At 46.4% G+C, this 20,068-nt stretch overlaps 1 protein-coding gene across 1 annotated transcript in view; it reads right to left on the bottom strand.

The window, feature by feature from the left end:
• The window catches only part of Gpr107 (G protein-coupled receptor 107), a 60,882-nt gene that overhangs the window by 39,521 nt on the left and 1,293 nt on the right, over positions 1 to 20,068 (bottom strand). The window contains exons 2-6 of the mRNA XM_021192394.1: positions 7,739 to 7,861; positions 6,347 to 6,397; positions 5,698 to 5,780; positions 2,511 to 2,650; positions 359 to 396 (exon numbers count right to left, since the gene is read on the bottom strand). Coding sequence (XP_021048053.1) covers positions 359 to 396; positions 2,511 to 2,650; positions 5,698 to 5,780; positions 6,347 to 6,397; positions 7,739 to 7,861 — 435 coding nt within the window. The remainder of the gene's footprint in view (positions 1 to 358; positions 397 to 2,510; positions 2,651 to 5,697; positions 5,781 to 6,346; positions 6,398 to 7,738; positions 7,862 to 20,068) is intronic.

Genomic DNA, 20,068 nt, shown 5'->3' with positions numbered 1-20,068 from the left:
GAAGAGCAGTCAGTGCTCTTAACCACTGAGCCATCTTTCCAGCCCCACATCCACTATCTTGATTGTATCTAACTGCCTCTGTAGGCACAGGCAGTTTATTGTCACCCAATCACACCTTCACAATACTGTTAGAAGGAAGAAAACCAACAAGCAAGCAAAGCCAGCCCTGGTGTGTGCACCTGTAATCCTAGCTTTAGAGGTGGAGGCAGGAGGCAGTTCGAAATGGTTTCGGTGTGTTGATGCTCTCTCTCCAAACACAAGCATTTATCATGTACACATATATGCACATACATACATACATGCATGCAAGCGCACACACACATCCAGAGAAGCTGACAGGATGAAGATCTGTGCTTACCTTTGAGTCCACTGTACTTCGGCTAGCCTTGAAACCATCTAGAAGCACAAACATTGAGAGGTATCACTGCCTCGCTCAGCTCACACACATACATCACAGGATCATTTTATGAGGCTCTAGCTTATCAATAACCCATCACCAAAATGAACAAATCTCAGGGCCTCCACCTCCTCTGGTCCCCAGAGATAATTACTGTGCCAAAGAAACAGCAAATCAAAGTGGTGTATACACTACAAATGTCGCTGCGCCAATGCTAGCAGAACCAACAGGAAAGCCTCTGTGTAAACAGTGTGAATGGCAGAGATGCCGCTGGGAACAAGTTCCTGAGACATTTTAACAAGAATCTAACTGATGCGATTCACTTGGAGAAAAGCTCAGGATAGCCACATTCTCTGTGTGGCATGGGGATGACACACACTCAGCCTGTGCATGGTAAACTGACTCAGCACTGAGCGGCTGCCCCACCAGTCGTCTTGGTGCTGAAGTCTCGTTTTTTGTCACTATTGGTTTTCTTCCCCCGCCCCAACAGCAGTGTATTATTACTAATGCAGAAAAACGACATAATTATATTTTAATTTAAAAGCCTTAGAAGTTCAAGGTCATCCTCAGCTACCTAGAGAACTCAAGGCTAGCTATGAGTTCAATTCCCACCAACCACATGGTGGCTCACAACCTTCTATAATGAGATCTGGCACCCTCTTCTGGCACCAGATAGCTTTTTCATGGACCACAGTGGGCACCTGCCTTGCTGCCCTGAGGACAGCTTCCTGGGGACGGCAATTCAACCCTACTGCAGGAAGAGGGTATTTGATGAACACAAGGGACGTGGACGAGCAAAGCCAGAGTAGGCACAGAACAGCACTCTACACTCTAGTTCTTTCCTCTGACTCTTAATCTGCATCAGCTTTCACAAATCAAGAGAAAAGTAAACAACCACCTAAGTGGGGAATGACCTGGAAAGAACGTGCACAGTCAATGATGGGACCAGGAGTTAATACTGCTCAGGGATGTCGGGAGAGAGCTGCAGCCTCAGGAAGGCAGTAAATGTCACACAAACCCCTCTCCCTAAAACATTAGAAAAGGAAAACCAAAACCCAACATGGTTTCTTCTGACTTTTCATTTTAGCATTCCCTCCCCCCCACCCCCCCAAAATGTGGTCTCTCTTTGCTGCACAGGCCTCACCTTAACTGGGCACAGACTTTTTTCCTGCTTCAGTCTCCCAAGTTCTAGGACTGCAGACATGCTCAGTGTCCAGCATAAGCTGTTATGCTTCGCCTGCCTTCTGGTGGATGCAGAACACCCACCTGAGCTGATGTGGAGTGTTAATATTCTCAAAGGCAACTGTATCCTTGAGCCAGAGACCCCAGCTCTACTAACCATCCTAAAGACAGCACAACACATACCATAATTTTCCTTTTAAAAAAGACTCATCTTAGGGTTGGAGAGTTGGTTCAGTGGTTAAGAGGTCCTGAGTTCAACTCCCAGCAACCACATGGTGGCTCACAGTCATCTGTAATGAGATCTGGTGCACAGGCAGAACACATAATAAATAAATCTTTTTTTTAAAAAAAGACTCATCTTTATTTGCGTGTGTGTGTGTGTGTGTGTGTGTGTGTGTGTGTGTGGTGTGTGCCTTGTGTATGGGTGCCCGTGGAGGCCAGAAGGGCTTTGGATCCCTTGGAACTGGGTTTTCAGGTTTCATGAACCACCTGATGTGGATGCTGGGAGGTAAACTAGAGTCCTCTGGAGAGCAAGCAAGTTTTCTTAACTGCTGAGCCATCTCTCCAATCCCTACAGTAAGCCCAATGCCACAGTACCTGGATAACAATGCCTGGAGATGACAATGTATCACTTTAGGGAAAGGCTGAGGCTGAGCCTGTATGAGTGTCACTTACTAGGACGGTAGGATGGAATAAAAGGAAAGCAACGGACATGCACAGGCTGACGTGTGACAGAGCTATGAGGCAGCATGTTCCATGCTGAGGAAATGAGCCAACCAGGGACAGTTACCAAAGCGCTGAGCCAGGGTGAGGAGAGGTCTCCTTCCTCTCCCCTCCACTCGCTTCCTGGGTGGCCTGCACAGCACAGTGCTCAGACAATACAGACCAGGCTGCAGTTCTTGAAAACAAAATCTGTACAAAGCAGGCTTACCGAGGGTTCTCTGAGCCTCACTGAGTTTGGGGTTGGAGCTGACAGCAGGCTCCTGGCTCCGACTCGGGACTCTCTCATCCTTGCTGAAGAGAATCTCTGGTAACTGCTTCCCAGCTTCTGGTGGGGATCTGACCTTGACTCTATATTCATGGAAAACAGAAAGGAGTGTTCAGAGCAGCACCCCAGACTTCACTTTAACACTGCCTTGGGCCCAGCTCAAGCTATCTTTTTGTTTGTTTGTTTTGAAGACAAGGTTTCCAGCTGCCCTAGAACTAGCTCAGCAGACCACACTAGCTAGCCTCAAGCTCAAGAGAGCCACCTACTTTTGCCTCCCAGCTGCTAGGATTAAAAGCATATGCCACCATGTCCAGCTCCAGCTCTGAGTCTGGCACCTTGTACCACCCCTGCCACATTAGAGATGTAGATTCTGCCATCCACACTCTATGTTGCAACTGAAGTGCAGAAACACTGGCCAAGGACCAGAGAGACCATGCAGGGACAAAGTGCTTACCTAGCCTGTACACGGCCCAGACCCTGGCCCCAGCCCTGCCACCCCAAGCTAGGAAGCAGCTGAGTGAGGAGCCTGAGTCTCTCTCTAAGCCAGGGTAGTAGCAAATACATAGTTATGCTGCTCACACATCCCTTAAGGATTCTTAGTATGCTCAGAACATCGGTAAAGAGCAAGAAGACACAGCTTCTAGAATACAGTCAGGAAGAATCCAGGGACTGTGTGAGAAATTAGGGACACTAGTAATTACTGGCCTAAAAGCCATTTCCTCCTTCTCCCTGTTTCAACAATTAATTATATGTTTGTGTGTGCATATGCAAGTTTATGTGTACTATATGCATGCAAGTCCTGGGAAGGCTTCCAATCCCCTAGAGCTGAAGTAGTTCTAGGTGGTTGTGAGACCCCCTGTGAATGCTGAGAGCCACACTTGGCTCCTCTGTAAGACTAATGAGTGCTCTTAATCACCAAGCCATCTATCTAGCACCCCACTCTTTTTTTCTTTTATAAGACAGAATCTTACTATGTAACCCTGGCCTGGAACTTACCGTGTAGACAAAGCTAGCCTCAAACTCAAAGAGATCTGCTGGCTTCTGTTTCCTGAGTGTTGTGATTAAAGATATGTGTTACCAGGAGCTGGAGAGATGGCTCAGTGATTAAGAGCACTGACTGTTCTTCCAGAGGTCCTTAGTTCAATTCCCAGCAACCACATGGTGGCTCACAACCATCTGTAATGGGATCCGATGCCCTCTTCTGGTGTGTCTGGTGTGTGTGTGTGTTCCTGAGAAGTGGACACTAAGAGTGGGAGAGCAGAGGTAAAAGGCATAAGGGTTCCTAATTAGTCGCCACCATGAGCAAGCTGCCGCTGAGCTGCCCTTTCCTGAGCCTGCTGCCACCTAGGGCCTCCAGGTGGGGAGTCAATCCCCGGCTCATTCCTTTTGCCAGGCAGTCGGGCCCTTCTCTACCCAGTGCCAAACACCCTAACCTAGGCGACTGTCATCCTGACAGATGAAAGCAGAGGCAACCAGGGGTGGATGTCTTAGTGAAGCTCAGAGTAGTTCTATGACAAAGCGCTTCCGTTTTTAAGAGAGTTCCTCACTGGAAAGCTTCCCCTTTCTGCTTCTGACCATGTGTATCTCCAAGTGGCGGCTCCGAGCTGCTAGCAGCTGGGTCTGACAACAACGTGGACACAGTACTCTTGGATTGGAAGCCCTTGAAGACTCCTCAGGAACTGCACACAGGGCCAGAGAGCTAGTTCACTGGGAAAAGCGTTGGTGCCAGAGTCTGACAACCTGACTTCAGCCCAGAAGCCCACACAGTGGAAGAAGAGGTCTGACTCCCACAGAGTGCTCCCCGACCTCCAAATGCTCTGACCAGCACCCACAAAATAAATGAACGTAAGACATGAGGGGAGTTACAGATAAGTTGGGATGGCTGGCTGGCATGGAGATGCTTACTTGGCAAAGTACTTGCCTCCAAATTATGCAGACCTGAATCTAATCCTCGGAGCCCGTGTATAGAAGTGGGCGTGGTGGTGGGAAGGTGGAGACACGAGGCTCCTGAAGTTTATTGACCAGCTAATCTAGGCAATTCAGCAAAGATTCAGGCTCAGAGAGAGACTTGTCAAGAAAAAAATGGCAGAACCCTGGCCATGGTGGTGTATACCCTTTGGTTTGTTTGTTTGTTTCAGACAGGGTTTCTCTGTGTAGCCCTTGGTATTCTGAAACTCACTCTATAGACCAAGCTGGCCTCGAACACACAGAGATCTGCCTGCCTCTGACTCCTGAGTGAGTGCTGAGACTAATGAATTAATTAATGGATGCACATCTTTAATCTCAGCACTCGGGAGGCAGAGTCAGGCAGATCTCTGAGTTCAAGGCCAGCCTGGTCTACACAATGAGATCCTGCTCACGGGGGTGGGAGAATGGGGGTATGATTGAGGAAGACACCCAACATCATCTTCTGCTGCACTCCCTAAACATGAAACCTAGGCAGTGGCCAGATAGAAATATACCTAACTTGAAAACACAAAATCCTCTAATTCATCTAAGTTCCAATGTGTTTATTAAAGGGACTGAGTTGTCAGACTCCCCACCAGTGTCCTTTTTTTTTTTAAAAGTGAAAAAGGGACAAGAGGCCTTCACCTGTGCTCTGTAGTGGCCATCCCTCAAGGACAATCTCATAAGCGACACTAGCACTGTGAGGCAGGAAAGGGACTGAGCCCTGGAGTTACACAGCCTCTTAGTGGCAGACGCCACCTGGACCCGGTTTCGTCCCTGCCTCCTCTAATGTGTCCCCCGCCAGTCAGTTTGGATGCTAACACGGTGCTCATCACGGAGCTCCTCCAGGGACCAGCCCTCTCCTACGGATGCAGCCGCCCTTCCTGTCTCATTCATCTGGAAAAGCTGACTCACCGCACGGCTGCCGGCCTAAGGCTGACCTGAAGCCATCCTTCCATGGCGTGGTGTGCGAACCCCTCCCCCTTTCCTCCACTGCGCTGCAGTCAGTCATCTGGATTATCCTCTGTCCGCCTTCCCCAGGCGGGCTCTGTCTCCCTGCACGGGGACCTATCTCCAGCACTCAGGGTAGGATAGGCACATGGTAGACACTGTGTGAGCGCCAGCTGCTGCTCCTGTCCTCACGGCACTGAGGGTGAGCAGGGGGAACTTTGGAATTACTTACATGCTTCCAGAGATGTCTAAGATGACAAGAGTGACAGAAGACATGGACTTTTTTTTAAAAATACAGTAATTCACATCTTCATCCTGCCAAAGGAAGAACAAGTGTGTGTCATCGTGTTCACTATGGAAGAATGAGGCACATGAGCAGTTCCTGCTCCTTCCAACAGAGCCTACAAGCTTCAGCAGCAGCCACCTTTGAATAGGACTGTGGGCCGGAGGGTGTCCTGAGCCCCAGTGAGGACTACAGTCAGGCCGCTGCAATCCTAGTGCCTGGGAAGTAGAGGCGGGAACACCAACCAGTGTGTTCGGGGATAGTCTAGGATCCAAAGTGTGGTGGAGCATGCCTGTAATCCTAGGACTCAGGAGACTGAGGCAGGAGGACTGCTCCAAGTTTGAGAGCACCCTGGACTACAGAATGAAACCCTGCCATCCCCTACTGTCTCTTTAAAAGGGAACAGGGGCTAGAAAGAAGACTCAGTTGTCAAGAGCACGTATTCAGCTCTTGCAGAGGTCCTGATTCTCAGCACCCATGATGGTAACTAACTCAGTTCCAGGGGATCCTCTGACGGCACCAGGCAAGCATGTGGTGCTCAGACATGCATGTGGGCAAAATACCAACACACAAAATTTTTTTTTAAAAGGCAACTTACCAGGTAAGAAGAGAAGCCATCATTCTTAGTTCGATCCAGACTGAATCCGATCTGAGGGCAGCAAAGAGAGGACAGACTAAGTCCCTCACACTGTCCCCTGCCCTTGCCTTTCTTACTCCAAAAGCAAAATTAAGTTAAATAATAACAAACACAGAAAGCAGTCCTGTCGGCCTGGCCTCTTGTTTTTCTTAAGTGCTCTTTTTCTTAAGTGCTCTTTTGGTTTTTTTGTTTTGGTTTGGCTTGGTTTGGTTTGGTTTTTTTTTTTTTTTTCCTTCTTGCTCTGGCCCTGCACCCTCAGGCCCAAAGATTTATTTATTTATTATATGTAAGTACACCATAGCTGTCTTTAGACACACCAGAAGAGGGCATCAGATCATCAGATCTCATTACAGATGGTTGTAAACCAACATGTGGTTGCTGGGATTTGAACTCAGGACCTTCAGAAGACAGTCAGTGCTCTTAACCGCTGAGCCATCTCTCCAGCCTGAGGGCTCTCTTGTAAGAAGGACAGAGCTGCTCAAGTAAAATCATTAATCAAATATTTATTCAAGTGCTCGCTTCAGCAGCACATATACTAAAACATTTATTCAAGAACTACAGGATTGGAGAACGGCTCAGTGGTCAAGAGTGCTGGCTACTATGCTCTTCCAGAGGTCCTGAGTTCAATTCCTAGCAACAACATAGTGCCTCACAACCATCTGTAATGGGATCCAATTCCTTCTTCTGGTGTGCAGGTGCACATGCAGATAAATCACTCACATACATAAAATTCATAAATAAACTTTTTTTTTTTTTTTTTTGGCTTTCGAGATAGGGTTTCTCTGTGTAGCCCTGGCTGTCCTGGAACTCACTCTGTAGACCAGGCTGGCCTTGAACTCAGAAATCCCCCTGCCTCTGCCTCCCAAGTGCTGGGATTAAAGGCATGCGCCACCACGCCTGGCTATAAACAAACTTTTTAAAAAAGGCCACAACCTAAGGTTGGGATGTGGCCCAGTGGCAGAACACTCATCTAGCATGGGTAAGGCCCTGGGTTCCACCCCAGCACTGCATGGACGATAGGAAGTATAAAAGTAAAGCTGGGGCTGGAGAGATGGTTCAGTGGTTAGAGCACTGACTGCTTTTCCAGAGGTCCTGAGTTCAAATCCCAGCAACCACATGGTGGCTCACAACCACCTGTAATGAGATCTGATGCCCTCTTCTGGTGCGTCTGAAGAGAGCTACAGTGTATTTACATATAATAAATAAATGAATCTTAAAAAGAAAAAAGTAAAACTGACCCTGTAGCATACCTCTGTCAGCGTACTTTGGTACTACCAACTCTGAATTTTCTCCAGTTTGGCGAGGAGGGAGGAGACTGATGGAGTAACCCCTGACCCACAGGAAGACACTTGCCTCAGCGTCCTTGTCCGTAGCTCCCTCAGGCTCGTTGACAGAGAGGCTGCTGACGTTGACCACCATGTACCCATCCTTGAAGAACCCGAAGGTGTTGAGATGGACTTTATGCCGCACATCATCCTACAGAGGGTTGATGTCTCATTAGTCAGCCTGTTCATTTGCTTGAAAAGCTAGCTATGTGTCCAGTTTCATGGTGGCCAGTCTAAGTTCCCATAGGTGCAAAGACAGAGCCAGCTGTCACAAGCTACCCTTCAAATACCAAAAAGGACTCCGACAGATGTCAAAGCCCTGCAGAGGGCAACCGTGGACTCAGTCATTTCAGCACACTTGTATGGGCTCTGGGGCAAATTGGTCAGGGTCAAGTTGACATGTGAATCCCACAGCAAGGTGAACCATGATTTAATCAGCCTGCATTCTTCCTGAAAGATGAGTGCCTGTCTTCTGGTAGGCACTCAAAACTATATAGAGGAAGCCAAGTCACATGGTGCACAGCTTTAATCCCCACCCAGGAGGCAGAGGCAAGAGGGTGAGTTCAAGGCCAGGCTGGTCTACACAGAGTTCCTGGACAACCAGGGGTACATAGTGAGACCCTGTTTAAGAGAAAGACAAACAACGGCCCCTCAAAAAAAACATAGGGGGCTGGGGGCTAGGACCTAGTTCAGTTAAGAACACTTGCTGCTCTTCCATCAACCATCTCCCATCAACCACATTAGGAGGCTCGTAACCAGCTGTCACTCCAGGGCATCCTTTGCCTCTGGCTTCTGTGAGCACCTGCATTCGTGTGCACACACCCACATGCAGATACATACACCTACACAGAAGTAAGAATCATTTAAAATGTAATATTTATGGGGCTGGAGAGATGGCTCTGTGGTTAAGAGCACTGACTGCTCTTCCAGAGGGCCTGAGTTCAATTCCCCGCTACCACATGGTGGCTCACAGCCATCGGTAATGGGATCCCTCTTCTGGTGTGTCTGAAGACAGCTATAGTTTACATAAAATATATAAAATAAATCTTTAAAAAAAAATACCCACTATTTTTTTTAATGTATAAAAGAAGCCAACTGTGGCCGGGGAGGGGAAGTTGAAGTCCAAATGCCCTGCTGCCCTCAGCCCCCCCCCCCCCAGGCTTTTCTTACTTGACCCTAAGTGATACCCAGTATGCTGGGCCTTCAGGGCAGAAGCTAATGCAGAGGCACTCCCTGGAACAAGCAAGTGGAGACAGACAACTGAGCAAGGGGGAATCCCGGGCTCTGCTCAAACCACAGCCCAAAGGGAAACATGTCCAACCCCTGACTGCCTCTATGTCTCAACTGAAGCAGGACTACACATCTAAGGACCAGGACAAAATATCAGCAAAGCCTTCTAACACAGGTTCGTCCTAACATGTGACATTACTGAGAATTCGTGAATTCTGTGACAAGGTGGCTCTTGACTCATAATGCTGGAGTTACCCCGACAATAAAAGCTGCTGCTGGGACCCTCTCCAAGTTTCCAGTTCTCAGAAGCCTTCAAGAGGACCTTGTGAGGGACTAGGATAAGCCCCACCCACAAGGCCAAGAGACAATGCCCAGGAAAGCAGCCGGGCCAGGAGGGTCTCATTTCCTGGCTGACTCTGGCTCCCCCTCCCCACTAGGTCTGAGGACTGGAGCACTGGTCCTCAGCAATGGTCTAATGCAAGCTCTCTCCCCAGACTCCTGCAATGTCTCAGAATGGCACTGGCTTCCTCCCCGTCCCCCCTTCACCCAGTGTTTTCAACTCCCTCTTCCCTTTTTTGGTCCTCTGGGAATTTCCCTTAATGCAGAGGTCAGCTAGGCATCTGGAGCATGTGTGCTACCTCTTACTTCCCAGTGACAGGAGACTGAGGCAAACCCACACTCCCACAGAGAAGCAATCTACAGAGCAAAGCAAGCCCACTCACAACACACACACACACACACACACACACACACACACACACACACACACATACGGGACAGGTTTGAAGGGGACAGTGACTGATCCTCAGAGAAAGGGACTTTCCAGTCACTTGAGGGAAAGGCAAGGCTTGAGAAAATTGTGAAAGCACTAATAATTGCTTCCTGCTGGCTACAGTATGTTTACATTGTGGAAATAAGCTGAGTTGTACATTTATGTTCAGCACATACGGATTTTACTTTCTCCTTGTATTTTATTTATTTGTGTGTGTATGCACATGTCACAGTACAAAGAGAAAGTCAGAAGACAACTTGTAGGAGTCCAATCTCCCCTTCCAGCATGGGGGCCCAGGTCATCAGGCTTCCCCTGCTGAGCCGTCTCACTGGTCCCAAGCTGACATTTTAAGGGTGTGCTGCTTCTACTCTGACCAACATGTTTACAGCAGACACACGTGAGAGGCAGAGGCAGGTGGATCTTTGTGAGTTCAAGCCTAGAACAGTGAGACCTCATCTCTAAACAAACAAAGCCTCACCGAGGCTACATGAGGAGCACCATGCACCTGACACGGCAGCACACCTGTAGTGCACACCTGTAACACACCTGTAGTGCACACTTGTAACACACCTGTAATGCACACCTGTAGCACACCCCAGCACTTGGCAGGAGGATGAGAGGTTGGGTGGGAGCTCAGCATTCCTGCCCTCTCTCTGTTACTCTCCTGGAAATGGCAGCCAAGCTCCCTGACAACTGGACAGTACAGGGAGAGGAGGCAGGGACAGAGCAGGTCTGCCAGAGCATCCCAAGGCTGACCCCAGCAGACACCAGCAAGAGAGGATGCACTGGACCCAGCAGGGCTCTGAGGAGCGCTCCGCACCACGGAGCTGCCTCCTTACAACTCTACAAGGCAGGAGCTGCTCTGCTCAGGCTACAGAGGAAGAAACAGGCCCAGACAGGTAAGCGCTGGCTTGGACCAGAGAAGCAGACCCAACCCAGGCGGGAACTCCACACCTGGGCTCTTACTCACTGCATGCCTTTCACAAGCAAATAAACAGTGCATCTTTTATCTTGCTTTGAACTAGTCTGTATTACACAGGAGTCGAAAGTGCCAGGGCTTGTCCCTGCTTACACACACCCCTCAGCCAATTAGGGGAACAAATCCCAGAAGACCCACCAACTCATCTACAAGTATCTTGGTATGTATCTCCAAAGTGGGCCAAAAGAACAACAACAACAGTGTGCTATACACTTGATCACAGTAAGCTGTAGATCAGGTGAATTCAACAATATCATTCATCTATGTAAAGTCAAGGTCACAGGGACATAAAACACTGTACTGGAGTGAGGATGCAGCTCAGAGAGAGAATGGTGCCTGGAATGTGTAAATGAGCCGCTAGATTGGGTCCTAAGTGCTTCAAAAGTAGATAAATGATGGAATACATCACCGTACCTAGATACCCAAACAAGGACAATATTAAGAGTGTGCCGCTCTCGCCTGGCTCTCCTCACAGGCGCTCTGCCAACAATCTACAGAGGGCCAGCCCTAGTTTGAAAATGAAACACTGTGGATTAATGTTCTGTCTTGTTTGTTTTTGTTTTTCTTGAAATGGGATCTCATGGAGAGGCCCATACTGACTTTCAACTCAAAATCTTTCTTCAGCCTTGTAGATGCACCACACCAAGGTGGATGTAGTCATCAGAGAGAAAAATGCAGCCCATGATTCCAGAGTATGGGAAGTTATTCTGAAAGGCTTACTCTTATTTTCAATGATCTATTTTGTTAAACTGAAACTTTATCTTAAAACCCAGGGGTAGTGGCAGCAGCCTTTAATCCCAGCACTGGGAAGGCAGAGGCAGAGGCAGGGGCTCAGTGAGTACGGGACTTGTTGCCTCTAAGCCTGATACCCTGAGATCACCTTCCAGGAGCCACACAGTGAGGAGAGAACCGGCCCCACAAGTCAACACCTGCATGTTCACAATGTATATGTACCCCACCCCACATAAGATAAACACAAATTCTTAAATGATAAAATACATAGTTAAAGGGCTGGTGAGATGGCTCAGCAGGTAAGATGCACCCGACTGCTCTTCCAAAGGTGCAGAGTTCAAATCCCAGCAACCACATGGTGGCTCACAACCATCCTTAACGAGATCTGACTCCCTCTTCTGGAGGGTCTGAAGACAACTACAGTGTACTTACATATAATAAACAAATCTTAAAAAATAAAATAAAAAAATAAATAAATAGTTAAAGCCATATGTGGTCATACACACCTGCAAGCCCAGCACTAGGAAGGATTATAGACTGAAGGGCCATCCTGGGCTATACAGAACTTTTTTATTCTTTAATCCCAGTGCTGGGGAGGCAAAGGCAGGTGGCTCTCTGTGGGATCAAGTCCAGCCTAGTCTACATAGTGAATTCTAAGTTAACCAGAGCTATTAAGTAAGATCTTGTCCCCTCCCCAATTTTTTTTTTAATGTATTTTATATAGACAGACAGACAAAAGTGAATTCTTACTAAAGTAAGTTGACCTAAAAATTCAGGTATACAGAACAAAATAAGTTTTTAAAAGACAACAGAAAGCTAATAAAAATGCTGACATCTGAAACCTCACCAACAGTCAACTGACATGAGACATCACCATCTTACTACTGGGCTGGCAGAAGCCGGGTTGAGGTGGTGGCTGGCTGGGAAGCACGTGGACAACAGAACACTCAGTCTGGGACGGGCACTCCGTTTAGAGGAAGGAGTCTGCGTCCCTAAAGGCCCCAGCATCAGGTGCCTAGACACATGGTGAGGGAAACAAAGGGAAAGAGCATCAGTGAGCGAATAAGTCCTTTGTGCCTCTCTGGATCTCATCATTCTACATCCCTTTCCTCACTCGGGAAATGGCTGGGTCCTCTTGTAGTTTTTAACTTATATCTGCAAGCAAGAAATACTGGCTCTGAAAGCTTGAGGCAGGGAGAATGCCATGAGTTCAAAGCCAGCCTCAACAAGATGAATGACAAGCTACCCTGGGCTATAAGAATGTGACTCTATATCCAGAAGAAAAAAAAAAAAAAAAAAAAGCAAACAAAACTATCTCTAGAGTTGAGTGTGTAGCTCAGTTGTTAGAGAGCTTGCATGCACACAGCTCTGGTTCAGATCTCCAGCACTTCATACACCAACCATGATGCACACCTAAAATCCCATGTCTGGGGAGGTAGAGACAAGATCAGAAGTTCAAGGCCATACTCAGCTACTTAACAAGTTTGAGGCCAGCCTGAGACGAATTACACCCTGACTCAAAAAACAAAAACCTCAGTCCCTGCCAAGGCTTGGTGATACCTGCCTATAATTGCAGCTACTTGCCAGGCCATGTCAGAGGGTGGCAGGTTAAAGGCTAGCCTGGGCAGAAGGCTGCTTGGAAGGAAGAAAAGAAGGAAGGAGGACTCACAGGTCGAACCATAAATATCACAAAGTAGCAGCTTTAAAATCTGGCTAAATCAATAATGCTTATATAGATCTGCAACTTCCATTTTCAGCAACAATGTATCCATCCCTCCTGGAGCTGTGTGGATACATTTTCCTGTTGTGCTTGTAATCCATCTGTCCAAACATCATCACAGCTCTACACACACACCAGGAGCATACAGTCATTTCTGAGGCTCTACTGTAACCACACTGCCTGGCGTGGGCCTCTTCTCACACATGCCCTGTCTGTGCTGGCTTCTAGGATGTATTAATCTAGCAGTAAAACTTCAGAGTTTACTAGAAACTGTAACTCTTTCCTCCAAAGCCCAGGAGAGTCCTGTTCCTTCTAGCCAGAACAACCAGGAAGATGCCAGACCTCAAGGTTCCCAAGCTCAGAAAAAAAAAAAAAAAAAAAAAATCAAGCTGCTGGTGACTCAGTTTACATTTTCTGAATGTCTATAGGTGCTCCTTGTCTGTTAGCTAGCTGCTGCTTTTTATGAGGCATTTTTGTTTATATAGTGTTTACTCCTATTAGTTTTTTGTTTTTTGGTTTGGTTTGGTTTGGTTTGGTTTTTTTGGTTTTTTGAGACAGGGTTTCTCTGTAGAGCCCTGGCTGTCCTGGAACTCACTCTGTAGACCAGGCTGGCCTCGAACTCAGAAATCCGCCTGCCTCTGCTTCCCAAGTGCTGGGATTAAAGGTGTGCCACCACACCCGGCTCCTATTAGTTTTGTTTTGTTTTTTTTTTTAATAGACTTTTTAAGGTTTATTTCTATTTCCTGTGTCTGTCTATCTATTTGCATACATGTATTCCCTTGGAGGCAGAAAAGAATGCCCTGGAGTTGGAACTGTGATGCATCCATGTTTTTAACCTTTGTACCATGCCTGCAGACTGAAAGTCCGTGACATACTGTGGCTGCTTACCTTCTTACCAGCACCACTGTCACTGTCTATTATTGGTAGGAGGAGAGTGTGGGCACAGTGTGGAGGTCAGAAGACAACCCCATGTCACTCCTTCCGCCTTATGAGAGCTCTAGGGATTGACCTCAGGTGGGCTGCTTAGCACAGCAAGTGTGGTGCCTGCTGAGCACCTTACCAGCCTGAGAGCTCACCTTTGACCTTAGACTGCAGAGCTCTCGTCCAGTCTTTACATTTTTTTTTTAACACTGTGTGATATATGTTGTCATATGAGTTTTTATTTTTTAATTCTGAAGAAAGCCTGTTAATATTGCTAGTAGTTATCTAACGTGTGTGTGTGTGTGTGTGTGTGTGTGTGTGTGTGTTTGCATGGTGCAAGGCTAGAGGACAGCCTCGGTGCTTCACTCTACCTTGGAGATAAGGCCTCACTGCTTGGAACTTACAGATTAGACCAGACTGACCCATGATAGTCCCAGGTCCTGTCTCTGCTTCCCCACTGGGATCGCAATGAATGCTGGCATGCCTGACATTTGTTACATGGATGCTAGCGACTGAATTCAAGTCCTCAAATTTGTAAGCCAAACACACACATTACCATCTGGGCCTCTACCCCAGCCCTCCTGGTAGTACTTAAAAAAAACAAAACAAAACAAAAAAAATTTTTTTTTTTTTTGAAATTCTTCTTGGGGCTGAAAAGTGATGTTCCAGCAGTGAAGAGTCTAAGTCCTATTCTGCAAAGAACTGGAGTTCAGATCCCATCACCACAACACCTGTAACCCCAGCTCTGAGGCGACTGGAAGATGGCTAGGGTTACTGACTTACAACCTTGAAGATACAAAGTCTAGGTTCAGAGAGACTCTGTCTCAAAGGAATGGATGACAGAGATGGAAGAAGACACACAGCACCCCAGTCCTGCCTTTATACATGCGCTCAGGCATGCATACCTGTGTGCACATATGCACACACACAAACTCATTAGCTACATTTAAACAATCCTTGAATCCAAAGTTATAGAATGCTCATGGATATTTCTTTCTAAAACATTAGGCTACATAGCATATATTTCTGTACAAGTATAAGGTGGGTACTGCAAAGTGCTAAGACTACTTAGCAGCAGCATCTCCTAGCCCCATTATTCTATGATCCCACATCTGCACAGATGTCACACTCACATTTCGACATCTCTGCTTACTGTGCTGACCTCCCCTCCTGTCACATGGCTTCAGGATGTGATTCTGTGCATTTCTGTTGGCTACTTAAGAGCTACTGGTGATTGGTGAGAGGACGGAGTGTACGAAGGAAGCCCCAGGGAGCAAATAATGCCATTGAAGCTGGAAGTAACAGGTCTGAGGAAAACTTCATCCAGCTGCACACATCTGCAAGAAGGGCAAGGACAGTAGCTCTGGAGAGAGAAAGCTGACTTGCCAATGAGCATGGACATCCCTCCTGGGAAAAATAGGGGCTACTGATAAGTTTCACCCACAGTGAAAAATTACCTTCTGTTGCTGTGATAAATCATCAAGACCAAGGCAGCTTACAGAGGAAGTTTACATGAGCCTGCAGTTACAGGGGATAAGAGTCTATGATGGCAGAGCAGGGGCATGGCGACTGGAACAGGGGGCTAAGGGCTCATATCTTGAACTTCCAGCATGAAACAGAAGACAGTGAGCTAGACATGGTGGGAGTCTTAAGTCTCAAAGCTGGTCTCACACCTCCTCTAGCCAATCAACCACCACCTAAGCCTCCCCAAACAGCACCACTAACCGGGGACCGAGAATTCAAACGCCCGCGACCATGGGGGAGGCTTCTAATTCAAGCCAGCACAGATGATAAGATCCAGTTTTTTAAGAAAATCACTCTAGGGTTGGAGAGATGGCTCAGTGGTTAAGAGCACTGCCTGCTCTTTCAAAAGTCCTGAATTCAATTCCTAACACTCACATGGTGGCTAATAACCATCTATCCTGGATCTGATGCCCTCTTGTGGCATATAGGCGCCTGCCTATACATACATACATACATACATACATACATACAGTGAATCACCCTAGTGGGCTAAATAAGTAAAATGTAAAACTCTATAAGCTAGAAGATGCTAGAGACTACACTGGTTCCAGAGCCATAAGGGTTGGCCACAGGAAGCAGCAAATGTGGTAATAACACACTAGAAGACGGGAGACTGGGAGCTATTTAGAGTACTCTACAAAACTTGGTGACTTGGTGAAATGACAGATTTCCAGCTTGAGAAATGAGTAGCCAGTGGTCTAGTTACTAAGAAAGCCAAAGTGGGAGGGAGGGTACACAGGCTGGGGTCGGAGGGTGAGGAGGACTGCCAATCAACACAGAAGACAATGAGAGCATCTGAACACACAGGTCTGGCCACCCTACCCCAACATACTGAACTATTTCCCTGAAAGGTAAAGAAGACAGATGGGGTAGCCTGTGTTTGTAATCCCATAATTGGGAGGTAGAGGCATGAGATCAAGAGTTCAAAGACAAGCCAGGTTTTACTGTGCACGCCTTTAATCCCAGCACTTTGAAGGAGGCAGAGGAAGGCAAACTTCTGTGAGTTCCAGTCTAGTCTATAAAGTGAGTTCCAAAACATTGTGGGTTATTACACAGAGAAATTCTGTCTCAGAAAAACCACTTAAAGAAGAAAGGAAGGAGAGAAAGAAAGAAAGAAAGAAAGAAAGAAAGAAAGAAAGAAAGAAAGAAAGGAAGGGAGGGAGGGAAGGAGAGAAAGAAGAAAGAAAGAAAGAAAGAAAGAAAGAAAGAAAGAAAGAAAGAAAGAAAGAAAGAAAGAAAGAATAAAAGAAAGAAAGGGAAAAAGGGAGAAAGAAAGAAAGAAAGAAAGAAAGAAAGAAAGAAAGAAAGAAAGAAAGAAAGAAAGAAAGGAAGAAAGAGTGCAGAGCCATTCTTGGTCACATGAGTATGAGGCACGCCTAGGCCATATGGAGCCTTCCTCAAAAAAAAATAAAAAAATAAAAAAATAAGCAAAAAATCCCAAGTAATCAAAGCTATTAAGATAGCCCAGCAGGCAGAGGCTCCAGTTATCAAGACTGCTGACCTGAGTTTGGTCCTGTGGACCCACATGGTGGAAGGAGAGAATCAGCTCCCATATTATTCTTCAACACAACATGCTTGCTATGTCATGCATGCATGTACACACACATATACACTGACAGAAATGCATGTGTACACTCATATAAACAGAGACAGACTACACCACACACTAGATAAATAAACATAAAAGAATAATAGTAACAACCAGGACGGAGGAGATGGCCCTGTGCGTGTGCTTGCCACACACAACGTCAGAAGCCCATGGGCCAGCTAGCCTGCTGTATACAGTGAGGAGGAGCGCAAGCCCCTCTGGGACAGGCGAGGACTAACCCTCAAGATTCTTGCCTAACCTCCACATGCACACCACGCTACATGAGCACCTACCTGTGCTTGAGAACATACATGTCATACACACACTAATAAGTAAGTAAAGCAAGAAGGGTAACAGCTCAGTTTCATTCCTTAAACTTTACAGAATAGACTGACAGGATCAGCTCACTCCCTGGTTCTCTCAGGCTGTCCCAGACTACCTGTGCAGATAAGGTATGCAGGCAATGCACTGCCGCCTTTGTTTTTGTGATGAGTGAAACAGGGCCTTGGATATGCCAAGCAATGTGACACTACTGAGCTACACATCCAGCTCCTGATTTGGTTTGGTTTGATTTTTGCAATGCTGGGACTGAACTCAAAGCTGTATGCATGCTAGGCGAGTGTTCCATTACGAAGCTACATCCCCAAGCCCTATTTTTTCACTGAATTCCTTGCAAGCTAATTTCACATTAAGAATTCTAATTTTGCTGGGCCTTAAATCCCAGCACCTGCACTCGGAGGCAGAGGCAGGCAAATCTGAGTCTGAGGCCAGTCTGGTCTTTAGAGAGAGTTCCAGAGTAGCCAGGGCTACACAGAGAAACTGTCTTTAAAAAAAAAAAAAAAAAAACCAGCAACAGGGGGCTGGAGAGATGGCTCAGCGGTTAAGAGCACTGACTGCTCTTCCAAAGGTACTGAGTTCAAATCCCAGCAACCACATGTTGGCTCACAACCATCCATAATGAGACTGATGCCCTCCTCTGGTGTGTCCAAAGACAGTGTACTTAGATATAATAATAAATAAATCTTTTTTAAAAATTAAATACAACCCTACCATATGGCCCAGCAACTCTACTCCAGCCCTGGGTGTCACCCAAGTTTCACAGACTTGCACATGAATGATGTTGGTAGGACATCCATCATAATAAAAAAGGACCAGAGATGGGCACGGGGCCTGCACCTGTAATCCTAGTACTGGGCAGAGAGAGACCAGCTGGCTAGGCAAACGGTGATCCCCCACAGAGGGCACTGGTATTCAACAATAGCTAACATCACATTCCTGAGTGAGTTAAGGAGAGGGCTCGGTGGGTAAAGTGCTTACAAGCAGGAGGACCCCCAGGACCCACCTAAAGCCAGAGGTGGTAGCGCTCCTGTAACTCCAGCATGTATGTCTAGGAGAGCTGGAGACAGGAGAGCTCCCAGAAACTTGCTAAGCTGAAAGATACAACAGCAAGCAGAAAAATAAATTCCCTGCCTCAAACAAGATAGGAGGTAAGGGTGTCCAAGCCTGTACTGACTTCTATATAAACACCTCAGTGCATGCACATAAACAAATGCATACGCAGTACATGCCCACACAAAAGATAAAATTACTGAACCATGGCACAACATGGATAAATCTAAAAAGAGTAAGAAGGCAGGGACAAAAGTCTACCTGCTGGACAACTCCATTTCTCACAAAGTACCTGCAAGGACAGCTCTACAAAACACACAGCAGGAATGTGGTCTTCAAGATAGAAGCTCATGAAGAAGAATCATAATGAGGGTCTAACGATGAAAATGTATGTCTTTTATATATACAAATTACACCTTCAAAAAAGTTGCTTTTGAAAAATAAGGAATATATAGGAAGGTCAGAGTATAAGGGATGCAAGGAGACCAAGAAAACGAACGAAAGATGGAAAATAAAGAAAGGGAACTGAAAATGAAAAGTTGTGTTTGTTTGCTTTCTGTTTGTTGAATTTATTTACAAGACTAAAGACATTGAGATCAGAGAGGTGACCTCAGGCGGGCAGGAGGCAGGATTAGCTGCTAATGGCTGTAGAGGCACAGGACAGGTACATGGGAGTTTATTACACAACTGTACCTACTCTGGTGCATTTGAAATTGTCCATGTTAAAACATGTTTATAAGGATCAATGCTATAGAAATGGCTTGGCAGTTAAGAGGATGTATGGCACCTTGAAAAAGACCCAAGATCAATTCCCAGCACACACATGGGACAGCTTACAACTGCCTGTTATTCCAGTTCCAAGGGACCTACACACACACACACACACACACACACACACACAGAAAAATGAATCTTTTTTTTTTTTTAAATCAATGCATATTCCTGACATTTGGTGATCACTTCATGTTCTTGCAAGCCTGGGTTTCTAACCTGATCAAGCCTGTGTTTCCCAACTTCAAGCATAGAAAGACCATCTTATGCTTCTTTGGCAGACCCTCTGCTGGTAAATGTCCTCCCCTTAAATAACAAGTAAAGACTGTCTAAGAAAAGAGATTCTAGTACCGATTCTAGGATAATCTTAGGAACCTTACAAGAGAGAAAACCATCAAGTCATCTGACACAAACGAGAAGTCAACCACAGAACTGCTCTAAGTTTGCTTCCACCATATGTAAAGGTTGGTATAGAAGGTTGGAATACACTGATCGCTCAGGCTGGCCAATATAAATACTGCCAGTGTTCACCTAGTGATGCCAGACACTTTAACACTAGAAATGTTGGACAGGGAGGCAGGAGATGTGATCCCAGTGTGTCTTGTGACAAGTTTTGTCTCTAATCCCTAAGCTTTATAAACTCAACTAAATTATATACTCAATAAAAACAATCTGCAAACCTCAAAAATGGGAGACTTTAGAAATCAGGAGTTCTTAGCCTCAGAGTGATGA

Source organism: Mus pahari, chromosome 3, assembly GCF_900095145.1.
Source record: "Mus pahari chromosome 3, PAHARI_EIJ_v1.1, whole genome shotgun sequence".
In the NCBI taxonomy this organism is placed as follows: Eukaryota; Metazoa; Chordata; class Mammalia; order Rodentia; family Muridae; genus Mus; species Mus pahari.
The sequence above is the reverse complement of the archived record's forward strand: the minus strand, read 5'-3'. Positions and strand labels throughout refer to the sequence as shown.